Source organism: Artemia sp. Qi Xiang Cuo, chromosome 6, assembly GCF_049724085.1.
Source record: "Artemia sp. Qi Xiang Cuo chromosome 6, ASM4972408v1, whole genome shotgun sequence".
Taxonomy (NCBI): domain Eukaryota; kingdom Metazoa; phylum Arthropoda; class Branchiopoda; order Anostraca; family Artemiidae; genus Artemia; species Artemia sp. Qi Xiang Cuo.
The window spans coordinates 26,465,080-26,492,878 of record NC_142799.1 but is presented as its reverse complement, the minus strand read 5'-3'; the positions used below and the strand labels follow the sequence as shown (position 1 = coordinate 26,492,878).

Genomic DNA, 27,799 nt, shown 5'->3' with positions numbered 1-27,799 from the left:
TGAAATGTATTAGACCTAGTTAATAAATAATTAAACTAAAAAAGAGCAGAAGTTAGGAAAGAAAACTTTTATTCACCGAAGTACCGGGTGATATTCAAAGTTTAACCTCCAAAAATCACCCATAACAAATGACATCAATGAAAATACAAATACATCGATGAAAAAATGTTTGAAATTGCATATAAGAAAAAGAAGAAGACAAAAAGGAATAAAGATTAAAACAAAAGAGAAAATAACTGACCTGTAAGGATTCATATTCCCCACCTCGACTCAGGAAGCTATCAGGCATAAACGCACAAAGATACTGGACATGCTGAACAGCCTGATTTGCATCTAGTTTTCGCAGTTCAAGGTCAATACTTTTTGCTTGGGCCCTGGTTTCACTATAGATTTTCTGAAATAAATAACAAATAAACATTTATATAACGTAAGGGAAGATATAACAGGTGCATGGTATTCGAAAAAGGACCTTAGGGTGTTGTTTCTTGATAAAACAAACATGAAAAGGAACAGGCGGCCACCCACAAATTTAGTCTCTCTCTCTCTCTCTCTCTCTCTCTCTCTCTCTCTCTCTCTCTCTCTCTCTCTCTCTCTCTCTCTCTCTCTCTCTTTCTCTCTCTCTTTCTCTCTCTCTCTCTCTCTCTCTCTCTCTCTTCCTCCCTCAAAATATTTTCGGACTAAGCCAGTAAGCTATGTGCTTTGGTGATAGCTGCCCTCTGTTTGTAGAAAAATGTTTCTGAGTAACATCATGTAACTTTCATACACTTACCGCCACAAAAAGTGGAGAGGTGAGGACCATCCTGAGTGCAGCTAGGAAATTTCTTAGGAGGGGAAATACTACCACGAGCTTGGAAAAATCTATCTGGTCCTAAATCTTTTGGAGGTTATTACATAGCAAAATCCAACAAAGACGTATATATTCAGGCAAATTCTTCGGCAGGAACATTTTGGTCTGACATAAACTAATGTTGAAGGCCGTGTTAATGATAAATTTAAGACCAAAAAAAAATTCAAGTTAAATCAATAGATTTTATATTATTTTCTAACAGCTCATTCAATCAAGTAGAATGCAACGATCTAAAGAAAACACAGTTTTTGGCTTAGTAAAATCTTCTTGATGCTAGTAATACAAATTTACAATGAGTTAAAATATACAGCGATGATCAAACATTTCAATTCTCTATACAAAATGAATGCACTCAGAGAAGCACAAAAAAAGGAAATGAAAATGGAGGCACTAACAAAAACAAAACTTGAGAAAAACAAACACATCTTAGCTATTTAAACTCCACAATAACACGGAAAATCAACAATACTTCTACTTCGCTTAGTGTAACAGCCCACAAGCTGGTTCATTTTACAGGTTATGATAACATGTCCAGGTTAGAAAAATGTACCCATTAACGATGAAATATCTAAGACTTTATTTCTAACAACAAAAGTACGAAGAACAATAGGGAAATCTTTTTGCAAGACAGTGGAGATAATTTGAATGAATATTTCGGCCCTATGTCCAAGGGCCGTCCTCAGCAAGACAAAAATATATAATAGAAAAAAGACTCACAACAACATGCGACCAATAAAACCAAAAATGGTTGAACTTCGCTGAAGTAAGGATGCTAGGACTGCTTTGAAATTTTTCTTATTTTTGGTTTTATTGGTCGCATGTTGTTGTGAGTCTTTTTTCTTTTATATATTTTTGTCTTGCTGAGGACGGCCCTTGGACATAAGGCCGAAATATTCATTCAAATTATCTCCACTGTCTTGCAAAAAGATTTCCCTATTGTTCCTCGTGCTTTTGTTGTTTGTTATGGAAAGGCAGTGTGGTCTTCGTAGCTATTTTCGATTTTATTTCTTATGGGAATATACCAGTTATTGCTAACTAGAGATGATAAATACAAAAATAAAGAATAAAGATCAAACTAACTTACGTTTTGAGTGTGTTAAAAAAAAAAAAAAAAAAAAAAAAAAAAAAAAAAAAAAACTTTAAATTGGAGCCACAAAGAAAAGACGCAGGGAGAAATGAGCGTAGTAGAGTCTACCCAGGGTTATGATGTGAAACAAAGCATTAACTCGAGCAAACAGTCCATATAATTTTCTTGGGGGTTCTTTTAAACGCTGAGATGTGTTTTAGCGGCGATAGCAGATGGACCAAATGGGAGGTTTTTCGGAGATTTTTAGCCATATATTTTTTTTTTTCAATCCTTTCTCGAAGTTTTTTGGCTAGATTTGTTTTTGTTTTTAACTCTTTTTTAGGGTCTAGAAAGTTTTTTCTTCCTAGTTCCAGTTACTTGTGAGCAAAGAAGGATTTCTATCTAAAAACAGATTGAAACTCGTGAATTTCATAATATGAATGCAAATAGTATCATTGACTATACAAAGAGATATGACAAGAGTGAAGTTACATTATACTGTAGAAAATTTGACCCTGACTTTGCAGCCAATCAAGATCAATATACAGTGAATCCAAATGATTTACCAGCATTATCTAATGGGGGGGGGGGGGGGGTTGTAGGAATATTTCCGTAGCTTGGAAGGGGACTTCTTGTGGCGGGGAATTTAAAATAGCGGGTCGATCGGGGAGCATATGTCAATGGCCATACTGAGTCGAAATCAGATTAAAAGGATTCAGGTTCCCTAGAGAGCGGATGGAGCCACAAGGACTGTGTAATTGAAAATACAATGTAATTTTCTAGTAGTAGAGATGTTTGTTTACATTTTTTGGGAGTTTTTGTATAAATACGAACATTTTATTTCAAACCACGCAAAAACCATTTCAAATACAGTGGGGAACAGGAAAATTATGGTGTTTTTCGGAGTTAATGTAAATAGTTCTATTTGGATAACAGAGTTAGGTACTGGATCTAAGAAAAAAAAGATTCATAAAATAATGAAAAAGGTGCATACTTTAAATAACTGACCTGTTTATTTGTGTTTAAAAAATTTCAAATAGCAAAACAATTTGTGGCTAACTTATTGCTTAGTGATACAAATAAATGGACAGAGAGCAGCAAAAATAGTCACAATGGCACAATTTTATTCAACGTTAATAGACAGTCAAAATGGTTCGTGTAATACGTTGATTCTCCTTCAAATGGTTCATGAAAAAAAAAGGTTTCGCCATTAATATGCAAAAATCAATTCTGAGTTTAGCCGTGATTCGAATTATAATAAGCAGAGAAATATTTGACTTTTAATAACTTTTTAAATTGAATTATTCCTAAAATATTCCTTTTTAATTAAACTTATATTTTTTGGCAAAGATGACTGGTCATACCTTTTGGAGCATTAGTTATGCCTTTAAAAGAGTCCACTGCCGATTTTACCTTTGCGGGGTAGGAGCAAGAGCAGATGGTTGAAAAAGCAGTTGAAAAAAGGTAGATGGTTGAAAAAGTTGGAAATAAACAGTCGAAATGACAGAATTAAAGTAAAACAAGAAGCAATTACCATAATGTCTTGGAAAGATTTAACTCTAATCCAAGAAGATTAATGCTGAAACTTATTGATGATTTTTGGTCATTACTTATTAATAAAGATTTCATAGGCATGATAGAGCTTGCTGGCAATGTAAGGTTTTTTAAACTGACAATATAACTTCAGCTTCCCCCCACCCTTCATCACATAATCAGCTGCCCCCCCCCCACCTAGACAAGAAGCTACGTGCGCCCATGATTCTGTTGTAGGATTTTAAAAGTTCGTTTCCTTTTCCGTCTTCCCACTCCGTTTTCTGATGGACGTTGATGCTATGTTTTTAATTCAATCAATTTACCATTTTACCTTTGCGGTGCTCCATCGATTTAAGAACTACGATGTCTGACCCAACTTGTGTTGGTAGGATGGAAAGTCTTCAAAATATTTTTATCACAAGGCTGATGGAGGCCTCGTCAATAGTTACAGTTACAGCATCGTTATTAAATCAATTATTTAACTTGGGGTTATGAGTATGTTTGTTTCTAATTCTAAATCATTTCTAAGATACCTTTGAGTTACGAAGGTCGCAACCAGACATAAGAAATATATTAAAACCAAGTACATTAGTTGGGTCACGAAAAAGTTCGTTAATTTCTCTTAAATATTGAAAAAAAAAACTTTTGGAAACAGTGTAGATTTCAAATATAGGAATATCAGGAAAATCTTTAGACGGAGAAATGGGCAATTTGATAAGGGATAATTTTGTTTCTTTCTAAGTTCTTGACAGTATCGAATAAGCTGAGGCTATGTTAGAAATTACATAATACAACCTAACCTAACCTAACCTAATAATAACCTAACCTAACCTAACAGAAACTGAAAAATCAACTGAGTAGATCAAGACTGAACCTGGTGCATGAACTCGAACACGATCTACTTACCACTGCTCCTTTTGCAATTCTAAATACAAAGGCTGCATTGAAAACTAATTCTTGAAATAAATTAACACAATTACTTTAAAATCAATCGTTTCAGTTGGGACCACAGACTTGTTCGTTTTTTTGTGTGTTTTTTTTTTAAGTGACAGGAAAAAGAAAAAAAGACTTCAGCAGCTCACGTAAAAATTCAGCCGATATCAATAAAAATTTCTAGACGGGAAAACTACCAATTTGAATTGGGAAATTTTTGGCACCCCTGTTCTTGAGTAATGACCAAATATAATTAGTATAAAATGAAGACCAAAGAATAAACATTGATGGATAAATAAAGACTAAAATGACACAAACTGTGACGTGTGTGTAAATTAATAAATAAGTTAAAATCAGTTATTTTACTTAAATTAAAATAAAACTATTTACAACTGAAAATAAATTATTTTGTTGGGATCAAAGCTCTGTTCGATTACCAAATATACTTCGAATTACACTTTGATACACAAGCAGATATACTGAGTCACACTGAGTCATACTGAATACACTGAGTCATACTTCAAACACAGGAAGATAATAAGAATAACATTTCAGGTAATTATTTAAATGGTATCACGGGTTTGTTTGCTATTTTTCTAAATTATTGCTAAAAAATTTCAGTTACACAGACTTGTTCGGTTTTTTATGTGTGTGTGTTTTTTTAAGTGAAAGAAAAAAAGTCAAACGTGCGAAAACGAAAATAATTATTTACCCTCCATCAATTTAATTTTGAAAATCCGTGAAGCCAAAATTCTCGTTCGTTTGGACTGTTTATTGTATGACTGAGACAATTCATACTAAATATTTTTAAGAGCTATATATTTTAATAGCTGTACCTATTCGTCCATCTAATTTTAAGCGAATTTGGTTACCTTCCTGTGAAAATATGTAGTTGAAACTTGAAAGTAGGGTGTGCAATAAAACAGGCACTACAAATTTTAATTTCCGATGGAATTTTATTCTAAGTTTAACTGTAGCATCAAGTCTAAAAAGAGCCATCATACTAAGAAATCTGCTTTTTACAGAAATCAGGCTAACTGAAACAGCAGCAGATATAGAAATACCTTGAAATCAATTATTTCAGTTGGAGTTACAGGTTTGTTTGTCTCTTTTTCTAAGCTGTTTCTCAGCTCTTGATTTTGCTCCTGTAGTTTCTGTACCAAATCTCTAAATTTTAGTATAGTCTGTTCTCGATCCGATGCCATCTCCTGAAGAGCGTCCCTAACTCTGAGGGATTCTCGGGTTTTAGACTGGGCCATATCTAATTCTTCCCTTAATTCCAACTCCATTTCACGGGCATTTTCTTGTAGTTCTTCGTTCAAATCCTGAAATGAAGTTTATTGCAATAAATAACAACATTATATTCAAACATATTACCAGTTCATTTGACTTGTTAGTCGAACTGCAAACTGTGGTAACTCACTTCATTTAGCCTACAAAATTCATTTAGCCTACAATCCACCTAAATCAAAATCATACTTTCAAGCATAATTGTCGAATTAGCAATCTAGATTTTGAGCTCTCTATAATCACAATTTAGACTGTGAGCTCCCTATGATAACAATATAGATTGTGAGCTCTCTATAATTACAATCTAAATTGTAAGCTTTCTATAATAACAATCTATACTGTGAGCTTCCTATTGCGTGTAGAACACAATTTTCAGGATCTAGATTGTCAGTGGGACGACATACTTTCCGATATAGATTATATATTACTTACGTATAGAATATATATTAAATAAATATAATATAGACTATATGTAAATTTACAATCTACAATAAAAAATTATATATACTTTACATTGTTTTGAAATATTTACATTGAATAAGACTAATTTTTTGGTCGTTGCCTAATTTCATGTTTTAACATTATAAAATGACACGGGACTAATTAACTATGTAAGCTATGGACAGCTAAACTTTTTTTCCTATGGGGAATTTTCCATGTTTCACTCCGAATTTTATTCAATAATTTTTCATTAATTCAACTAATGATTTTTTTTTACCTTATTTTAGTGAAAATAATATTTTTTTCGTTCAATTTAATTAAAAAAATAATCCTTATTAAGTTAAACAGCAATTTATTAACAATTTTAGTTCCTAATTTTCGTTTCCTTTTTTTAGAGAGATCCAAGGAATCCTAATGATACTACCGCTTAGAAAGTACTAGCAATAGTAAGACTTCATCAGTAAATTTCATCAGTGGGAGTTCACAACGATTAATTACCTCCTATTGGTCAACGAAATAACACTAACAAACGGGAAACAGTGAACAAGTCTAGAGATGAACAACCAATGTTCTGAATTACTTTTTAGAGGGATGAACAACCCTCTACAAGGGTTGTTCGTATTTTCAATCGGATTTTGCTGGAGCAATGAAACCTGCTGTAACGGTTATATATTAAATAAATTACTGTTCGTCTGAGATTCAAGATTCAACAGCCCACAATACCCCACTCCCCCTATCTAACGAAGATCAATCTATCCTAACATAATTTGGGATTAGTAATAAAAAAATATAGTAAAGAGACGCAAAAAAAACCTTTTAGGGCATTTCATATTATTCTATTAAATATACCCCCCCCCCCAAAAAAAAGAATTGTCGACTGCGTTAATGTGTGCTCTAATTATTCAGAATGGGAAACCGTGAATATAACTCGACGGGTAACACACATGCAATCGAGTATTTAAGTTTTCTCACTTCAAGTATTTAGAATTATCGCAGTCAAATCCATTTTTAAATAATCGCATAATTGATTATGCTTCATCCTTTTTCTTTGTTTTCCAATTATATAACAATTAAAAATATAGAAGTCTATAGAAAATATGTATCAGTACAAATAACGTTTTTTTTCACACAAGGCCCACATTACAAGGCCTTTTAAAAACCAATTCATATTATTTGTGTTCCATTTTAATTGTCCAGATCAAACTGTATTTTTTTTGTTTACTGTCACGATCAATCGTTTCAAACCCTAGTGAGGATTCAAGGTTTTGCTAGTTGTCTTCCTATAAGTTTGTAGTTACATTGTCCAAGGGTTTCAAACCCTTGGACAAAGGACATAAGACAATCTAGCCGTAACTGAAACTGCGCAAAGACAGTGCACAGGGTATGAACCCCAATCCAAGGACAAATGAAAATTCTAGGTATGAACCCCAATTCAAGGACAAATGAAAATTCTAGGTATGAACCCCAATCTAAGGACAAATGAAAATTCTAGGTATGAACCCCAATCCAAGGACAAATAAAAATTCTAGGTATGAACCCCAATCCAAGGACAAATGAAAAAAAAGGTAGTAGAAATACGCAATAAGACATTTAAATTTTGGCATTCATTCAGTGCGGAGACGAAATAAAATCTATAGTGATACTCTGCTTAAAAGAGTTATAAACCAGTTTGACAAGATTTATAAACCTTTTAATTGTGGTATATGATTTAACATGGGCTTCAAAAGAAGATTGACGAATAGAATCTACCACCTATTCTGTTTGAAACTGGGGGGCCGCACAAGCTACAAAGTAGCCCCCTTTGCGTGCAAGTCCTCGTTTCATGTTTAATAGAAAATTAAGCTAATAATTTTCCCGTTTATAATACAAAAAGGATGGAAGGACAGCCTATAGCATTTGCCCTTGAAGAGATAAAAAAGGCAGTGTTCGAAATCCCTAGCTTGTCGAAGAGTATCGATGACGTTAAACTAAGCCTAGCAAGTATTGAAGCTAAAATGAAAGAGTTTAACGTTAAGCAAACGGATACAGCTCAAGAATTGACAACCATTCGAGCAGAGCTGGAAGTATCCCGTAAGAGAAATATGCGGCTTGAGAAAGAAATAAAACAGACAAATTTGATGTTTTATAATTTTCCCCAGCCCCCTATATCGAATACAACCCTGTTAGATGATATAATTGCGCTAATCAGTAATACTGTGCCAAGCTTAAAAGGGTCAAAGTGGGAATTCAGGGATGCTGTTCGTTTAAGGGGACCACAAAACCCACGCCCTATTTTAGTAAAGTTCAATTCCAAAGTTACACGAGACATTTTGTTGGGGAATGCGAACCTTTTCAAACAAAAGGGACCTTTATTATCCCAAGCTATAAGCAAAAAGAGAATTGTGAAGCTACGCGGAACTAGATTATGCATAGACAAACAGACGTTTGTTTATGACTTTGAGAGAAAAACAGTGCTGGAAATGGCGGAGCCGACTATGGAAAAACAAACTCATGATAAAGATAGTAGCACAAAAAACCATATCCCGAGAAGGTCTTATATGCGATCCTCGTCAAGCGATAGTGATTCAGATCCTGAAATTGAAAGCATCTCAAACAGCGATTCAGATACAACGATCATAGAAAAGCCGGCCGCGGTACTAGACCCTAACATTCCTATTGGAAACCACGCGAAAAGTGGTAGGCTGGAAGGAAAAAGGGTCCTGGACATGATTATAAGCCCAAGCAACGATAGTAAGCAGGATCAAAGAAATGTGAGACCAAATAAAGAACCAAAATTGGAAAGGAAACAAAAAAGTCATAATCCAAAAAAATGTGGCCAAACTCTAGCAGAACGACCACCATTTGTCATAGGATAAGGAAATAGCCATATACAGAAACTATCAGCTATTAAGTAGGATGTACAGGGTCTAAGTAGAGAAAGAGATGTGTGTTTAAATAGTTCATTTTTGAATTTACAAATAGCTTGTATAGTTGAAACATGGTTTCTGCCAGAAGAGGAAATATCAGTGTTTGGTTATGTTGTTTTTCGGGTAAATAGAAGGACATCAAGGAATTCCAGGAACTATGGAGGAATAATAGTGCTAGTCAAGAAACATGAATTTTCTAGTTTAAGTCGTTTGCCAAGCATGTCTGAGAATTTGATATGGTTACGTTTGAATTTTTTGGGGAAGTGGTTTATATTGGGGTGTGTTTATATTTCACCAGAAAATATTTCATATTGTGAAGAGGATACTTGGGCAATATTAGAGGAAGAAATTATTCTTATTAGATCTCGGTATAAAGGAGATTCAGTGTTATTAATAGGTGATTTAAACGCTTACACTGCTGAACAACCAGAACTAAATATGAGTTTTGTTTCAGATGATGATGACGACCCTGTAGCGGGGATTATTCCTTCAATGTAATTTATACCAAGAAGGAGCCAAGATAGAAAAAGGAGAGTTAACTCAAGGGGGAAGAAACTCCTTGTACAGTGTGGAGGTTCTGGTTTGGCAATTGGTAATGGGAGATTTGGTGAGGATGGTAGCTTAGGTGAGTACACTTGTGTTTCATGACCTTGCTTTAGTTTGATTGATTATATATTGGTTGACACTGGGCTCGAAATTGAATCCCTAAATGTGAAAGTGATACATGGAACAGGATCACTTTCCAGTTAAAGTAGAGTATATTATCTCTAGAAGGGACTATTGTTCGGTTGAGAGGAGTAATGAGGAGAGGTATGTGAATAAGGAAACGAGGAAGAGAAAGGAGCTTGCAATTTTACCTCCTAGAATCAATTGCAATTGGTCACATGAACAATGGGTACTGGTCCATGAGGAATTAATTAATGACCCCATAGCTAAAGAAATGGACCATCTGAAGTATGAGGCCGAGGTACCGAATGCCGACCCGGAAACAATAGCGAATAGGTTTTTACAAATTTTAAGCAAATCGCTGGCATCAGTAAAATCAGCCGAGAAAAAGAATGAAAGTTTTTATGACGAAGAATTTAAATTCAGTAGCGTTAACTTGGATAAAATGTAAATAATGCACTGAATGAGTAATAAAAAATAAAGAAATTAACAAGTTACCTTTTAGTACTTAAATACAACAAAAAATTAATAAAAAGGAAAAAGTAAAATTAAAAACGGAAACGAAAGGCCACTCTTTTAAAGTGCTTTAGAGAAAATAACAGTAGGGAGTTCTGGACAATCATAAAAAGAGATAGGCTAAAAGACCGACAGTCAGAGGTGCCCGCCCCCGAAACTTGGCCCGATTACTTCAAACTACTACAAGAAGATACCCAGGATAGCAACATACACCTACAAGAGACATTAGGTCTAGATAACTGTGAAGAAACATCATTCCCTCTGAACCAGGAAGATTACGTGTTATGCGACCCAATCACCCCGGAAGAAATTGAAGATTCGCTTAACAAAATACGAGGTGATTCAGCTCCCGGGCCCGATGGAATTCCTATGAAGATCTTCGAAGCATTTCGGACTGTTCTTTTACCTTTTTTGGTCTCATTATTTAACCTAATAATTTCAAAGAGGAAGTGGCCAATGACCTGGAAAACCTCGCTTCTCCCACTTTATAAGAATGTTAATCCCACTACACATAACAACTATTGACCAATAAGCCTCCTAAACAGTGCTGGGAAATTTTTAGAAAAAATTATAGATAAAAGGCTGGGTCTGTGGATAGAAGAGAAAAAAATCTTGCAAGAACAAGTTGGGTTCAGACCAGGTTATTCCACAGCTGATAAGAGTTTTTGTTATTAATGCTCTTGTAGAAAAGCACTGCAAAGGTAAAGGAAAATTATATGTGGCCCTAATTGATTTGAAATCAGCATTTGATAGTGTAGATCGGGTTTTAGTGGTGAAAGTATTATTAAATCTAGGCCTACCAGCCCCTTTTTTACAAATTCTATCATCTATGTATTCATTGAATAAAAGTTTTGTAAATGTTGTTAGGAAGGGAATATCTCTGCCTTTTTTCTCGAAAAAGGGCGTGCGCCAAGGAAGTACACTCTCGCCAAAATTATTTGCTATGTTTATTAATGATATTGTTCCTTATTTCTGACAAAGATGGGCACCTACTCTCCGACTGGGAAATCTGAATATGTCAATGCTACTATTTGCAGACGACATTATATTACTGGCAAAGACAAATAATAATTTACAAACTCTCTTGAATCTCCTTGAAAAATATTTGCAAGAGAAGAAGCTAGAGGTGAATGTCACGAAATCCCAAGTCATGATTTTTAGCAAAATACCCTTGGAATCAGCACCACAATTTTTATTGAATGGAAAAAGGCTGGAAGTGGTGGAAAAAGCCAAATACTTAGGTTTCATCCTTTGTCAAAATGGAAAATGGACGAGTCATATTACAACAATGGCACAGAAAGGAAGAAATGCATTATTTGGTATATACAGAAGCACACTAACAGTAGAAATAAGTGAACTACGCCTCCACAAACATATATTTAATACTAAAATTATGCCTATCTTACATTATGGATCAGAAATATGGGGGTATTAGCCGGCAAAGCAACTAGAAACCCTTCAACTTCAATATTATAAACGAGTTTTTGGCCTACACAATACAACACATACGTTAGTTTTAAAAGGTGATCTTGGTATATTTAACCTGAAATTGAAAAGATATACCCAAATCATCAAATTTTGGTTAAGACTTCTAGAACTTCCCCAGACTAGACTTGCCCGAGCAGCATATGAAGATCTTCTCCTTCAGTGTAACAAAACATCATGGACAGCACAAATCAAGAGGATATTAGATGAGAATGGATTTTCAAGTTCGTGGGAGAAGGGAAAAGGGCCAGAGGATCATGAAAAGTTCTTCAAGGAATTTAGTGCAAGACTTGAAGACCAAGAAGTGCAACTATGGCAAGCAGCTGTGGACAAATCTCCGAGTCTTACTTTGTATTGAGAAGTAAAAGAGAATTTTGGTCAGGAGTTTTATTTCAATTTGGGATTGCCCATTAAATATTTGAGGATTTGGACTCAGATTCGAGCAAATTGTCTTCCAATTTATACTAAGGTTGCAAGGAAAAAGAGGGAAGGTCCGGAGGCCGGGTGCAGTTGCTTGGGATGTGGGGAAAATGATTATGGGTTGGGCCATTTCCTCCTCCGGTGTAAGCAACTATCTCATTTAGGGGGATTAATTATCCAGGAGGGGGAAGATAGGCTGCTTTGTGAGTTAATGAGGTCTAGGACTCCCCGTTATATTGTGGCAGTAGGAAATTTTGTATTGATGGGAAGGATGTCAAACGAAGTGTAATTTTTTCTTTAGTATGTCTTTTTGTATATGGCTTTAGTTGGCTTTTAAATACAGATTATTATTATTATTATAATTTTCATTTAATAGACTCAAATAGCTCAAATTGTTGTTTAAAAAAGAACAAGAAGAAATTTTTGTTTTATTCTAACATTATCAGAAAGAAAAATCCATCTGAAAATCGCCAAAATCATGGCAGTTATTGGTAATTTTGTGGCTTAGGTAGATAAGAACATCGCATTAAAACTGGTATTTTTGATTTGGAAAACACGAAAATCTTTTCGTAGAAAAAGGCATTTCTCAGCTAATCACAGAAAAAGAAAACTCTCTTGGAAAATTGATAGATTATACGAAGAGCCATTAAAAATCACCTTCGTTCCTGAAAGACGTAGCACAAGTTCCACTGAAATAGTTTGAGAAATCTATATGAAAGCCTGAAAACCGAAAGCTAAGGTGAGCTTAAGTGCACTTTTCATTATGATGAATAATTAAGCTGGCCTAAAGGAAACCCTAGACCAGGGGTGGCCAACCCAAATTATCTGGCGGGCCACTTTGGAAATGCATCATAACTCCGCGGGCCGCATATAAAATTATATATATATACCCATGTTAGATTTAGACCTTTTATTGATATTTTTTGGAGTGACAAATTGAAAAATAATGAGTTTTTGTTAATTATGTTTACTATTATTTTTACATATAAAAATAAATAATATAATAATAATAATGATACTAAATACATATTATAAAAAATATATAATACTAACAATAAAAGAATAACGAAATAAAAAAATAAATCATAGAAAAATATTTATTTCACTAGTGCAATATTTATTTCTTCACTTTTTCACTTAGCTTCTGGAAGTCGATCTCAATTTGGGTATTTGCAAATCGTAATTGGTGATGCAGGTTAGAATCCGTTATTTTTGAGCGTTTTTTGTGTTTGGTCAATTTCATTTTCGAAATAAAAAAAAAAAAACGATTCGCAGGTATAAGTTGAACCAAAAGCGCTAACAACTTTTTGTGCCAAATTACTTGAATTGGATAACTTTTCTTTTGTGACGTAAACGTTAAAAAAAACTATTTTTTGATTATGAATTACCTAACATGCGTTTTAATTCATTATTGCACTGTATGTCAATCAGATCCATTTGGAGATATTCTGGGACAGACTCAATTTCAACATGGAAAGGAGATGAATATATTTCAAAAATGTTTGGTGTATTTTTTCCAACTCCAAATTATTGAATCAGCTATCAAAAGCATCCGCAAGTTTTCTTATTTCTTTCGCATATTTGGTATAATTGTTACAGTTTCATTTCTTAAATTATTTCAATAATGGAAAGTGTTGAGCATTATTAATTTTCAATTGTGGTTCAAATAACAACAACCTCTTCTGAAAGACTCTGATGTGATTAAATGTATTGACTATGAGATCTTTTCCTTGCAAAGATATATTTCATTCATTGAGTTTGCTGACAATAGTCACTAAAAAGCATAAATCCGATAACCACTCATCATTTCTAATTCTGGCACAGACCTTTTTTGTCATTCATTTTTTGTCGTTTGTCATTCATAAGCAAATCAATTTCTTCTCGTAACTGATAAAATCGCTGTAAACATCTTCCACGACTTCACCTAACTCAACTGAAGTACACAACGTCAGTACGTCACCGTATTCAGAATCTAATTCTTTCAGAAAATCCTTAAATTGTCGATGCGCAGGTACTTGTGATCGAAAGTAATTTACTGTTTTTATAACTACTTGCATAACATGATCCATTGATAATACTTGGACTATACGACACAATAATATAATACTTGGGCTATATACATCGATAAACAACATAGTTAAGAGTAAAACATCGAATCTGTGATGTTCCGGGATGTGCGCGCATCATGAGGGCGCAGAATATAAAAGTGTGATGAATTTCGAGGGCCGCAAAAATGTTTACGGCGGGCCGCATGCGACCCGCGGATTGGCCACCCCTGCCCTAGACGGTCAATCATTTTGATCAAAGGCTTCCGTCAATCAATTTATTAAAACATGATTGACCATCTAGGAGCCAGTTTGACGCTTGAGTCAAGCGTTGACGGTGATTAATAGAAAGTTGGAATGCCTCAATCGGTTCTTAAACGGTCAATCATGCTTTAATCAATTGATAGACGGGAGCTTTTGATCAAAATGATTGACCATCTAAGGTCTCCTTTAAGAAAGTCTATAATTGATCTTTAGTTAATTAATTAAATTAATTAATTAGTTAATTAATCTTTCAATTAATAAGTGTATATCTTCAGTTTTTAATCTTTTAATTAACGTGTTCAGTTAATTAGTTCGTTAATTAATCTTTAGTTAATTATTTAATCGATTAAATTAATCAAATTATCAGTTAATATTTACTATAATTAACCTATAATGAATACCAAATCATTTTTAGTCTCAAAACTCGTACCTCCAAGATGTGGCACAGCTTTCATTGAAATACAGTTTGAGAATTCTTCCTAAAATCCGGAAAATCGATAGCTAAAGTGAGCTTAAGTGCACTTGCATTATGATGAATAATTAGGCTGACCTAAGAAATTCTATAATTAATCTTCTAATTAATAAATTTTTTCTTCTCAGTTTTTAAACTTTTAATTAATCTATTTAGTTAATTAATTTTTTAATTGATATTTATTTAATAATTCAAATAACTAAATTAATTAAATCAACCAATTGATCTTTACTCTAATAAATGTAAATCATTTTCACACAGTTTGTGGTAACGAACTAGAAATCAAGTCAAGGGCTTCGAGACTTCAAAAAAAAGGAGAAAATAGGAATCAACAGATTTGGATCGTGGACGCCTCTTAGGTACGGCATTACTTCTCATCATAAGTGTATTAAACAATTCGTGGTGTAACGAACAGTAAGTAAAGAGCGACTTGGCTCACTAGTAGCCGAAAAACACAAAAAAAACAACAGAATTTTGATAACAATTGATATAAGCTTTTATATATATATATAAAGATATGATATAAAGAATAAGTTTTTATACTGATTCTAAATATAAAAATATATTAAGTTTATTAATACCCACCAAAAGCTATGAGCCTGAGCAAGGCCGTACCCAGGATTTTTTTTTCGTAGGGGGTTTTACAGAAAAAAAAATTCCGAGGGGAGGGGGTACACAAAAAAAAATCTCAAAAAAAGCATACAAAATTTGTTTATATTCATTTTTGTTACTTTTTTACGAGTCAGACAAATTTTTAGGGGGGGGGGGTTCAAACACCCCTAACCTTCCTCTGGGTACGGCCTTGAGCCTGCAAAAGGTTAACTAGTTTTTGACAAAAAAGGGGGGAGAGGAACACCACCAAAAAGTCAAGGGATCTTGAAGGAAATCACACCATCAGATTCAGCATAGCAGAGAATCCTACTGTAGAGGCTTCAAGCTCCTATCTGCACAAACGTGGGATTTGCTGCGTGTTTATTTGTTTTGTTGGGTTTTTTTTCGTTTTCCCCACGGGGAAATCTTACGGAACCAATGTTTCTAGAAGATAGGGAGAGGGCTCATTCGAGCGGAAACCAAAAATTCTGGTATTCTTTTTAAGGGACCAAAAAGACTGGAGGGCAACTAGCCCTCTTTTTTCCCCAAAGATATTCTATCAAAATTTGAGATAGCCATGTGATTGACCATAATGAAAAAGTCTTCTCAGAGAAAATTCTGCCCGTCGAAGATCTCCCACCCCCCTCAGAAAATTTCTCCCCAAAAATTCCGTATATTTCCCAATAGCAAACACTATGCGTGAAAAATGGACAAATTGCGTAGCTTATAGCCCTTTTCCAGGGACAATGGGGGCTTATATCATTCCCGAAAGCATAGTTATTAGACATTTCCAAACACAAAAAACACGAAATTCCCCGTTTTCGTAGATATGAGCTCGAAACCTTTACAATAGGTTCTCTGATATGCTGAATCTGATGGTTCGATTTTCGCTAAAATCATTTGAATTTTTGGGGATGCTACCCTCGTTTTTCCAAAATCAAGAAAATTTTCTCAGGTTTGCAGCTTTTGGCAGGTAACATTTAACTTAATAAATTTTATTTATTTGAAATGAGCATAAAAACCAAGTCAAATCATAATCAAAATTCCGCTTTTTAGAATTTCGGTTACTTTTGGACCGAGTCGCTCCTTACTTACAGTTGATTACCCCGAACTGTTTGACATATATACGTTTTATTACCCATTTTAACGATAGAAAATGTTCATTGGAGTTAAAAAGAAAAAATGGAGTAATCAAGGAAAAAAGTGGAGTACGTATCAATCAGAGCAATAACAACAAAGAAAAATACTAGTCACATAGCAATAATAACACACAAAAATCCCATTAATGATAAAATTAACATTAGAAAAAACACAGAAAAGAAAAAAAGGGGAAAATATTATTTAGACAGTAATACCAACACACAAAAACCCCACTAACGTTAGATTTTTGATGACGAAAATGCAATTTCTGTAGGACTTACTTGTAACTGTTCGAGATCAGAGACTGCTTCTTCTAGTTCTGCTATCTTGTCTTCCAGCAATAAATTGCGCTCAGTTAACTGTTCCACCATACTCTCTGCGCCAAGGGCTGCGTCCACCTGTTCTTGTAAATCAATAATAGTTGAACGAACAGTATCCAACTGATTGTTGAGAGCTTTGTTACTTCTCACCTACAAAAATCAGAAGTACTAAGATGATAGTGGAGCAGAGTCAAAATTGAAAAAGAAAGTAAAAACACTATTTACCATTTAGCCCATTGTTGAGAGCTTCGTTACAACTCTACAAAAATTCTAAGTACTAAGATGATAGTGGAATGGAGTAAAAAAAACAAAAAAAAACACATAAAATATTATTTACCATTTAGCTGGTTGTTAAGAGCTTTGTTACAACTCACCTACAAAAATTCTAAGTACTAAGATAACAGTGGAGTTGAGTCAAAATAAAAAAAATTAAATAAAAAATAACCATATAGCTGATTGTAGGTCAGCTGTATGACAAATACAATGTAAACGCTTCAAATTGTTTGCTAAAAACAATATTTATATTATATTTCGGCTATTACTTATTTAGCCACAATATTTGCTTAGGTATTAATTTATTTGCTTAGTCTTCAGAAAAGTCTCCAATAGCTTCTTATATCTTGTAACGTTGAAAAGTATACTAAAAAAAAATAAGTACAAATCAAATGAAATAACAACAACATAGAAATTATTATATCAAAACTCTAACTTAGAAGCCTTCTAACTTTAACTAGTTGACGCCACTAAGAAAATAAGAAGAAAAAAAGCCCTTGTTGCCAGAGCGCTTTAATTGGGAAGAATGGAGCGACATTTGAATTTTGAAAAAATACACTTTATGGAGGGATAATTTTTACTAAAATGTTTTTTTGGATATCTACATTGAAAAGAATTAGCTTGTCTAGGTTCAAAGAGACATCTTGTTAGCCAAACCAAACGAAGCCAAAACATTATGACACTAAAAAGGGTGGCATAATCTGAGTTATCTGATAAGTCAATTTGACAGAAACCTGGAAATTAGAACTATTTAAAACATGAATTGCATTTTTAGTAAGAAATCAATAAATCTGAACTTCAACAACAAGTTCTTCAGTATTTTGTATGACGAAGAGGCGGCTTGTCTTCATTATTATTTATTGGCATATTTACTGTGCCCTCAAACGTTCGAGAAAGAATGCTCTGATTCGAGAAGGATACAAACTGCAAGATCTGAAACCAAAATCCTTGTTCTAAAAACGGGGTTGTTGTTAGAGTTTGGGGGCTCAGGCATCTTTTTTACTTTTACAAGCGATAGAAAAGATTGGAATGTTCAAAAAGAAGTTTATACCAGTTCATTAACTTCATTTTTCTTCTGCTCCAATTCCTTCTGAGTACGCATAAGCTCCTGCTTGTCTAAGGCACTAACATCCCTTAATTTCACAAGAGTTTCCTTCAGTCTATGGTTTTGTTGTTCAAGCTGCTTAATTTGGAAAACTGCACCTGCGCCATCTGATCCACACTCGCTGACCTCTGCTCTTAAAATATCCAAGTCCAATTGTAATTCCTCAACACGCTGCCTAGCTTGATCTAATTCAATTTGTAACGTTTCCGCCTATGAATTGACAAAATTAAATTAGAATAAATTGAATATTTAAACAAATCATTTTATAATGACGGGAAAATTTTTGGCAAACTCGTTACAAATCATCATAGGGACTAATAGAAATAAAAAGAACTTGATTCTATGTGTTCTCAATGCCAAGTCGAGGGGGAGGGCTCTTCAGATCCAAGCCCCTCCCCAATCCTAAAATTACCAAAATTTTCCCAGCACCTATTATTAAGTTATGAAACCATTTTTTTATTACTATTAAAAAACTAATTTAAAAAAATTTAAAATAAAAAAAAACATGGATTCTGCGTGTTCCCAGTGCCAGAATCTATAAATGTGTTTTAGAGGATAACATGGCTATGTTAATTAAAAAGGCGAGCTTAAAATTTTTGTCAAGCCGAGATTGGTAGCCTACACTTAACCTTCCGGTGTCCCGTATCTTATTCGGTTCTACAGAGTTGTTAGAAGTTTCTGGTTTTCTAAAATAAATCATCTCCACTTTTTCCATTCGGGGACGGTTTTCAATCAGAATAAGAACCTCTAACAAACATTTTATAGACCTCATATAGCATAACTTCTTTGATTTTATTCACTCAACTAGAATAGCAAACACTGATTTTACTGGACCCAATAAATCACAATTTACGTGGAAGGAAATGAAAATTTTCTTTGGATTCACAAAACAAATTTTAGTTAACTAATGAATTATGTTAAGTAGAATCAATCTGAATGATAGTTTAGCCAAACAGAATAATTGAATAATAGTATAAAAATTTTAAATAACGTTTTATTTTATTTGGCGTGAGTTTAATTTTAGTAGTGCAACATAGCGCTATTCGCATTATCACAATATATATATATATATATATATATATATATATATATATATATATATATATATATATATATATATATATATATATATATATATATATATATATATATATATATATATATATATATATATATATATATATATATATATATATTTATATATATTTATATATATTTATATATATATATATATATATATATATATATATATATATATATATATATATATATATATATATATATATATATATATATATATATATATATATATATATATATATATATGTATGTATATATATATATATATATATATATATTAGTTGTTTATCATCTACATATCGGGGGTCAAAAATAGAATTTTAGGGACTTTTATTTTAGGAAAAAGAAACCTTTAGGGACCTTCCTGACTTCGAAAAAGGGACCTTCCTGACACCAAAAGAGGGACCAATATGGACCTGATCCAGCTTTTGTTTACCGTATAAATGACGCAATCAACATCATACTCGATATTCCAACCGATCTCTCTTAAATCGGAAACCAGAACGGTCTGCAACGATCGCTTGAAGCGTCATCATTTTCTGGAAAGACACGGGTATTATCAAGATGATCCGACCCCTTGGCTTTGCATATGGATCTTCTCAGGTTTTTTTTTAAACTATGATGTAACAAAAATTAGAAAAATACACAACTACTTCAGTTAATGACCAGAAAATCATTATCACATTTGAAATCACTTTTTTTGCTTTGCTACCTGTAGACCAGTGACTCTCAAAGTGGGCGCTACAGGAAAACAGGGGGAAGGTAATGGGCACAGAAGCATTTGGGGGGCGATTATTAGCTGTAGGGGGTGGTGAAACCATAAAAGAAAAAGAAAATAATTAGAAAAATGGTAACACTTATAACACATTTACAAATAAACAATGTAAATTAAGTTACAATTTATAAATGTGTTTATTTGTTAACTTGGTTTTGGTGTTATTTTTTCTTTAGTTACTTTATTTTAACTTATTCTAACTTAGCGAATTTATAAACCAACCTCTATACATGGTAGAGATAATAATATAAAACAAAACAGAAAAATTTACACGTAAAAAATACCTGTTGCATTTGAAGAACTAGATGACTAAATTATAAAACGTAAAATTGTAAAGTAAATATTATTGTCATAAATTTATGTATGCAAGAAGATATCACAACTTTGAAACAAGGAAAAGAAGCAGTTTAAAATATATCAAGATGCAATCTAACCTTATCACCCAATTCCAATAAATTGGAAGAAGAATAAGAATGCAACATAGCCTCAAATTCTTACAGCTGCTGTCACGTAAGGCAGCGTGATTGATATTTGTTAAAGATAAGTAATAAATAGTGCGACTATAATTGGTGCGTATTATTATTTTTTGTTGTAATTATATTTGCTTTACAATTAATGATATGATGTTTATTTACATTTCATTAAACACCGCCATAAAAGTTTTATTTTTTTAACAGATAATAATAGCTGAACCAGAGAAAAAATGTAGACGATATAATATCGAATATTTGAAATATGGCTTTATTGAGTCACCTGCAAATATTACATAGCCAATGTGTCTGATTTGCCAGAAAATCAGACACATTGGCTCTATCCAATGCGCTGTCACCTTGTGACAGCGCATTGGATAGAGCCACATTATCAAACGAAGCTATGAAGCCTTCTCGACTAAAAGAACATTTGACTAAAATTCATGGTGATAAAAAAGATAAGGATTTAAGTTATTTTCGTACACTCAAAGAAAAATTTAGCCAACAACCGACAGTGGCAAAGCTCTTTTCAACCGCAACCTCACAAGATGGCGGAGGCTTGCTTACTTCTTATAATACTTCACTAATAATTGCCAAATCGGGAAAACCTCATACTATTGATGAAGAACTAAAAACACTGGCTGTAAGAGAAGTAATACGTTCTGTTATACACAAGCCAGCATTTGATATTATCAAGAAAATTTCTTTGATCAATAATACAATGCAAAGAAGAATTGATGAAATGGCACAAGATCTTGAAGATTCATTGTGTGGCTATTTAAAAACATCTCGATTTTCTATTCAGCTTGACCTATCAACTTTGCCAGGAAACGAAGCTTTGCTTTTAGTAGACGTGTGGTTCATAAAGGAAGAAGAAATTTGCAAAGAATTATTATTAGCTAAATATTTGCAAACTGACACGAAGAGAGAATCAATATTTTTTTAATTAGATGAGTTTTTTACAGAAAAGGGAATACCTCTGAGTAATATTTTATCAATAGCCACAGACGGTGCTCCAGCGATGGTATGGCACCACAGTTTTTTTTTTTTTGCATATTTAAAAAAGAAGGTGCCGAGTGCATTCATAGTACACTGTGTCATTCAATCGCCAACATCTTGTTACCCAAATTTAAGTGCACATCTAAATAATTCATTAAGATATTTAATTGAAGCATTCAACACAATCAGAAGCAGATCATTGAATGATATATTATTTAAGCAGCTTTGTATTGGAAATGATGAAAAATTTAATCGTTTGCTTCTTCATACAGAAATTCGGTGGTTGTCAAAGGGTGTCTCTTTAGATAGGTTTTATATATATATATATATATATATATATATATATATATATATATATATATATATATATATATATATATATATATATATATATATATATATATATATATATATATATATATATATATATATATATAAGGTTTTATATATTTTATATATAAAAATATAAGATTTATATATATATATATATATATATATATATATATATATATATATATATATATATATATATATATATATATATATATATATATATATATTTATATATTTTTTATAGGTTTTAGGCTATTTAAGGTTTTATATATATTTTTTATATATTTTATATATAAAAATATAAGGTTTTTAAGGTTTTTAAACTTGAAGGTTTATATATATTTTAAAAATATAAGGTTTATATATATATATAAGGTTTTATATATTTTTTATAGGTTTTAGGCTATTTAAGGTTTTATATATTTTTTTTAGGTTTTAGGCTATTTAACTTGGTGCTGGAGCTCTTAAAAAATAAGAATGTGGATTTGCAATCCAAACTAATTCAATCCAAAGTGACATTGCTTACTTGACCGATTTGTCTTAAAAATTTAATGAAAGCAATCTTCAACTTCAAGGTGATGAATTGAATTCAATAAAACAAAATCTGTTTTGCATTTATGACAAAACTTCTTGTGTACAAGCAAAATTTCAGACGAGGAAAATCCATCCAGTTTCAAATTTAACAGGAACAGAAAAAAAAATGGCGACATGCTTTCTTATTGTGAGCACTTAAATTCACTCCATTCAGCTTTAATAAACGGTTTGATGATATATTAAAAATAAATACACCTGATTGGATTTTGGATACTTTTTAAGTGCAAATACAAAAGATGCTCTACAGTTACAACAAGAATTGATGGAAGTAACTACAAATGATGAATTGAAATTTAAATTTAAAATTGGCTACCAACAATTCTGGCAACAAAAGGAGATCCCTACAGCTTATCCATCCATTTGGGCAGTCATTCAAAACTGTCGATTGGATATCTGTCATCATACTTAGCGGAACGTGGATTCAGTGCGGTAACCAATTTATTAAAAAAAAAAGAAACCAATTGCAAATAGTAAATCGTGGTGATTTAAGATTACTGCTGACGAAGATAGAACCGAAAAAATTGGTAAGCAGCACATTGGTAGCACAGCAGCTAAATTGGTAGCTGCACACCAGGTTCATGATTGACATTGAAATTGAGATACTTTTTTGTATCATCTTTATTCTGAATTTAATATATAGTTTCATAATTTCAAACTTCGATGTTTTTAATTTACAACTTTCTTTACAATATTTTATAAAAAACGTACATACAGTAATGATGTAAAGTAATTTAACAGTCTTGCATAGAATGTAAAGACTGAAGAGGAATTAATGAGTAAAAGACTAATTTTGATAATGATCATTATTTTAATAAAGAAATCATCAAATGTTTTGGGAAAACACCTTCCGATCATCAATGGTGTACTAATTTTCCAGGACTGCAAGTCAGTATATTGAATTTTACAGATATATTATATTTGTAATAAAATATATTACATTCTGTAAAACTGTAAAACTGTAAAATGTCTGTAAAACTCAATATACTGACTTGTAGTCCTAGAAAATTAGTACACCACTGATGATGGAAAGAGTTTTTCCCAAAATATTTGATGATTTATTGATTAAAATAATGATCATTATCAAAATTAGTCTTTAACTCGTTAATTCCTCTTCTAACAGATACAATAATATTCATATCCCTTATTAACTGCTATTAAAATAAAAAATCCTGGGGGCACTGGGGAATATTGTTTCTGGAAAGGGGGTGGTAGGCCAAATAAGTTTGGGAATCACTGCTGTAGACCTTCATAAGAGTAGTTATCGGCCACTTTTCTTTCTATGTACGTACTTGAGTACTATCAATAGCTGCCGATTCCTTTTTCTGTTCGGTGTGCAAAAAAAGTTACCTAACCAACATGGTCTGGGCGAGCTTAATTTCAATCAAGTCTTTCTTCTCAATGCCCATTTTAAGCCAATTTTCGGCTTCTTCAAGGATCTTGTCAGTAGCTTGCTCCTTGCAACCAGCGGCTTATTTTATTTCTCGTATTGAATTTTCAAGAGCCTCTATTGTTTGCTTCCTAGAAAAAATATCAGTGAGCATTTGCCTTTCTTTTTCTTCTTTTTCGGAATGCTTCCTTCGTTCTTCTTCGCTCTTTTTTCCAGATCTCTCTCGTGCTCAAGATAACTTTCGCAACCTTTTCGTGCAGATCGTGCAAGCTTTATCCTGTCCTTAGTTAAAGGGCCACTCTAGGCTCTCCCAAAAAACCTACGCAGACCGTCCAATGTTAGCTCATTCATTGATGCCCTCCATTTACTAAGAATCCTTCCAGATAATAAAAAGCCTCTTTCAACGCTGGCAGAGCCTTGCAAAATGATCACTATATTTTCGATCACGACCGCCAAATTCGAGTATTTTCCATCCTTAACTACCCTGTTTTATCTGTGACTGATCCTGTTTGGCTCTGAGAGAAAACCATTGTTTTGCTATAGTTTAAATTCATCAAAGAGGAGATCGGTGTTCAACAGTATAGGAAAGTTTCGAGCAACAAACAGTAAGTCTAGAACATCATTTGGTTTAGACATCCCGAGCACGGTGTAGGAAACACAAACTTTTGAGAAACAAAAAAGATTCACCACATAGAGTTCGATTAAAAACATGTTTGGCAGCTGAAGTCAAGTGCTTCAAGATAAGAAAAACTGTTTTGACAGTTCATCAGTTACTACAAGACATGCTTGCACTTCCTCACTCATCACAGTGTCGACTAAAGACAATAACTTCTTTCCATCTTCAAATGGTTTCACATCCAAGTCAAGCTTCGCTTCTCAAACGGCTTCAGGTCTCAAAATGCACCCAGCAAGCGTCAAAACAAGATATTGAAGCCCCGTATATATCTCTTGGATCAGGAGTTCTTCACGCTGGAACTTCTGAGTAGAACATGCAAAAAATTCGGAAGTGTCTATCAAGAACTGACATTCTAATTTCAAAATCAACTGTTTGAGCAGCTCTGCAATATCTTTGTAAGCCCAGGATTTGATCAGGCTTGCGTTATTTTTAGGGACTAAGACGGTGAAATCATGGTTGCAGCGGTAGATGCAACCCAGTAAAGGATACTTAACAAAAGCTGGGTATTGCTCTATCATTCTAGTGGCAGCAGGAACAATCAACAACTAACAGGTTGGTAAGTGTTTGATAAAAATCAAATCAGGAAAACCAGTTTTTTCGTGGATTTTTCTATAACTCTAAATCGGAGAAGGCCAGCCGGAAAAAAACAATAAACTTTTATGATCAAATATGAGCAAGTTTCACCAAATTCACCAAGATTCTTTCTAAAAGCATTGTACACGAGGTGGATACTACATATTCCAACGACAAGTATTCCTGCATTCCCAGTTAACTTCTGTTTTTCACAATCGAGGAACCAAAGAACTTTTTGTTGACGTTCGGTCCATCACTACTCACTGTAAGCAGTTTCAAAAGGGATAAACCACAACCATCAATTGCGGCAAGTATTTCTATCTCCAGATCCTCAGCTGGACCGTGACCAATGAAGCTCGTTTTTAAATGTCTTTCCAAAACACGTTGTTCCTTTAAAGAACAGAATCGGATCCGTATCTGCAACTCTATTTTAATCTCAAGGTTAATTGTTCGTAATAGCTAGGCCCAACCTTATCTATAGTCATCTGGCCAAAGTGTGGGCTAAGAGCTTTGGTATATAGGTATGTAAAATTTGTTCGTTCCATCAAGAAATTTTCCCAGATTAGAAACATTTTGCAAAACACATATGCAATGCTATCTGTCAAAGAACCAGAATAATCAGATTCGAAATTTTTCAAAGCCTATATAAGCTGTTCTTTCGCACAACTGTCCTTGACTGAGTAAAGTCCAAGGGTTTAAATTAGAGTAGAACTTTGACAACTTTTCGAACTGCAAGTGCTACAGAGGCGCAACTGATTTGGCTCCAGTGTGATGACTTCAGACAGTAATGGACACAAGGACATAATGCAATTTGATGGAAAAAAGGCGATCTATCCGCGGTATAAGACACCATTCTAGCGAATTGATCAAACTCGTTTTCACAGCAAAGAATCCCCTTAAGAAGATCTCAGTAAATAGGGTTCACCCAGTCTCAAAGCTCTACACTTTCTGGCGACCAATCCAATGATCCGCCAAAAGGCATGGGGATAAAAAAGGATAAAAATAGTGCTGTCAGTTTTCTCGTTTTGAAGGAGGGGGAGGCTATAAACCTCTAATGGAAAATTAGAGGCGTTTTTTTTTGTATTTTTTTTTTTTGTTCCAAAAGAAAAATTTCGAGACTACACATTACTGTCGAGTTGAAAATGAATAACAGTTACCAATCCGGGATTTCTTTTAATTGAGTGTATTTTAAGCACTAATTTTTTTTCACCTTTTTTTAATTTTCGGTTACTATTGCCCAAGGATTGTTCCTTACTAAGCTGCAGCTACTGCTGCAACAACGACATAAGGATTAGGTACGTAAGGGTTCGTTATCAATGGCCCTGTATACGAATATTTACTGCCCCTTTGGTGAAGCTATTAGCCCATTAAGAGCAAGCTGAGAAAAATTGTCAAACCTCCAGTTATACATATTTAAAACAAAAAAAACAAAAGACTGGCAATTTCAGTGACTCCAAATGCAAAGAGCGTCAATTCTTTTCGTCTGTCGTTATCAAGAGGACTTGGATACTGCAGCCTTGACATTATTATGGAGTCTTCGGGACAATAGTGGTCACCAACACACTAAAATACTTCTTTGCTGAAGTATTGAGATGACTTATCCTTGTAAAAAGGGACTTGAGAGTTGCTTAGGGACTTTTAGGGACCTTCTCCTGTTTCCGAGACCTAGTGGCAGCCCTGAAATGGTTGTAGAAAATAACATGAGTACATCAGCCTTACGAACTTGCATTTAGGAACAACAAGATACTAGAAACAAATAGAAAAGTCCAAGTTTCTAAATTATGTTCTTATAATTACAATAGTTCAATACTTTAGAAGACTATAATCTTGGGTTACTAATAACTCTGTTAGAATACTACAGTCAATCTAGCGTCAAATAGGACTCGACCGCAAACAAATTGCAACAGAAATGATTTTTACACCATCTTGTAGAGAAAAAATAACTGTACAACATATCAAAAGTTGAGAAACCCAGTGGGGTGCAAAATAAGTGTTTTTTAGCGTTTTCCGTTTTTTTTCTTTTGTTGTTTTTAGCGGAAATTTTCCGTTATCCTAGAGCTTAGCATTTACTTCATGGGAGACATGTTTCTGAACTAGTTTTGTGTGCTGAATTCGAATATCACATCTGATTCAAGTTATTGCCCACCGTTAGTGTTTCACATTCATCACCAAACAAGAAATTTGTATTTCGTGGCCATATTTCCCTTTTTTCGTCCTTTGGGGCGAATGAAGTCAGGAATAACGTCGCTCTATTGACTGAACACTATATTTTCGGAAAGTTCCGTACATTCTAAGATTGTCGTTGTTGGAACCCTTGGTCCCAGTTTTGTCAGATAAATGTCCCTCCCAGATTCATTTCTTTGGGCCCCTTAATTATTTTCCTTCCTTTTGTAATAGATGTTCATTTTCCTATTATTTTTTTACGCCATTTTGGGTCCTCTTAACTGCGTACGTGTTTAATTCACCACGAGGGAAAAAGTGCGCAGTTAGGGAGATTGGCCAGTATATTAGGAGCCCTGGGATTGGTTGGAAAGATTCATTTACCACCCCTAGTAACCCCCACCGCGTGCTGCGGTTAGCGGGCAGGGAGAATTTGTCC

General features: G+C 33.5%; 1 protein-coding gene across 2 annotated transcripts in view; it reads right to left on the bottom strand.

Moving 5' to 3' along the window:
- LOC148951051 (dynactin subunit 1-like) overlaps positions 1-27,799 on the bottom strand; it is a 177,506-nt gene that overhangs the window by 66,615 nt on the left and 83,092 nt on the right. For both annotated transcript variants that reach the window (XM_089090588.1, XM_089090589.1), the window contains 4 exons: positions 18,260-18,523; positions 16,897-17,085; positions 5,444-5,704; positions 242-394 (listed from right to left, as the gene is read on the bottom strand). In XM_089090588.1, the coding sequence (XP_088946714.1) occupies positions 242-394; positions 5,444-5,704; positions 16,897-17,085; positions 18,260-18,523 (867 nt within the window). The remainder of the gene's footprint in view (positions 1-241; positions 395-5,443; positions 5,705-16,896; positions 17,086-18,259; positions 18,524-27,799) is intronic.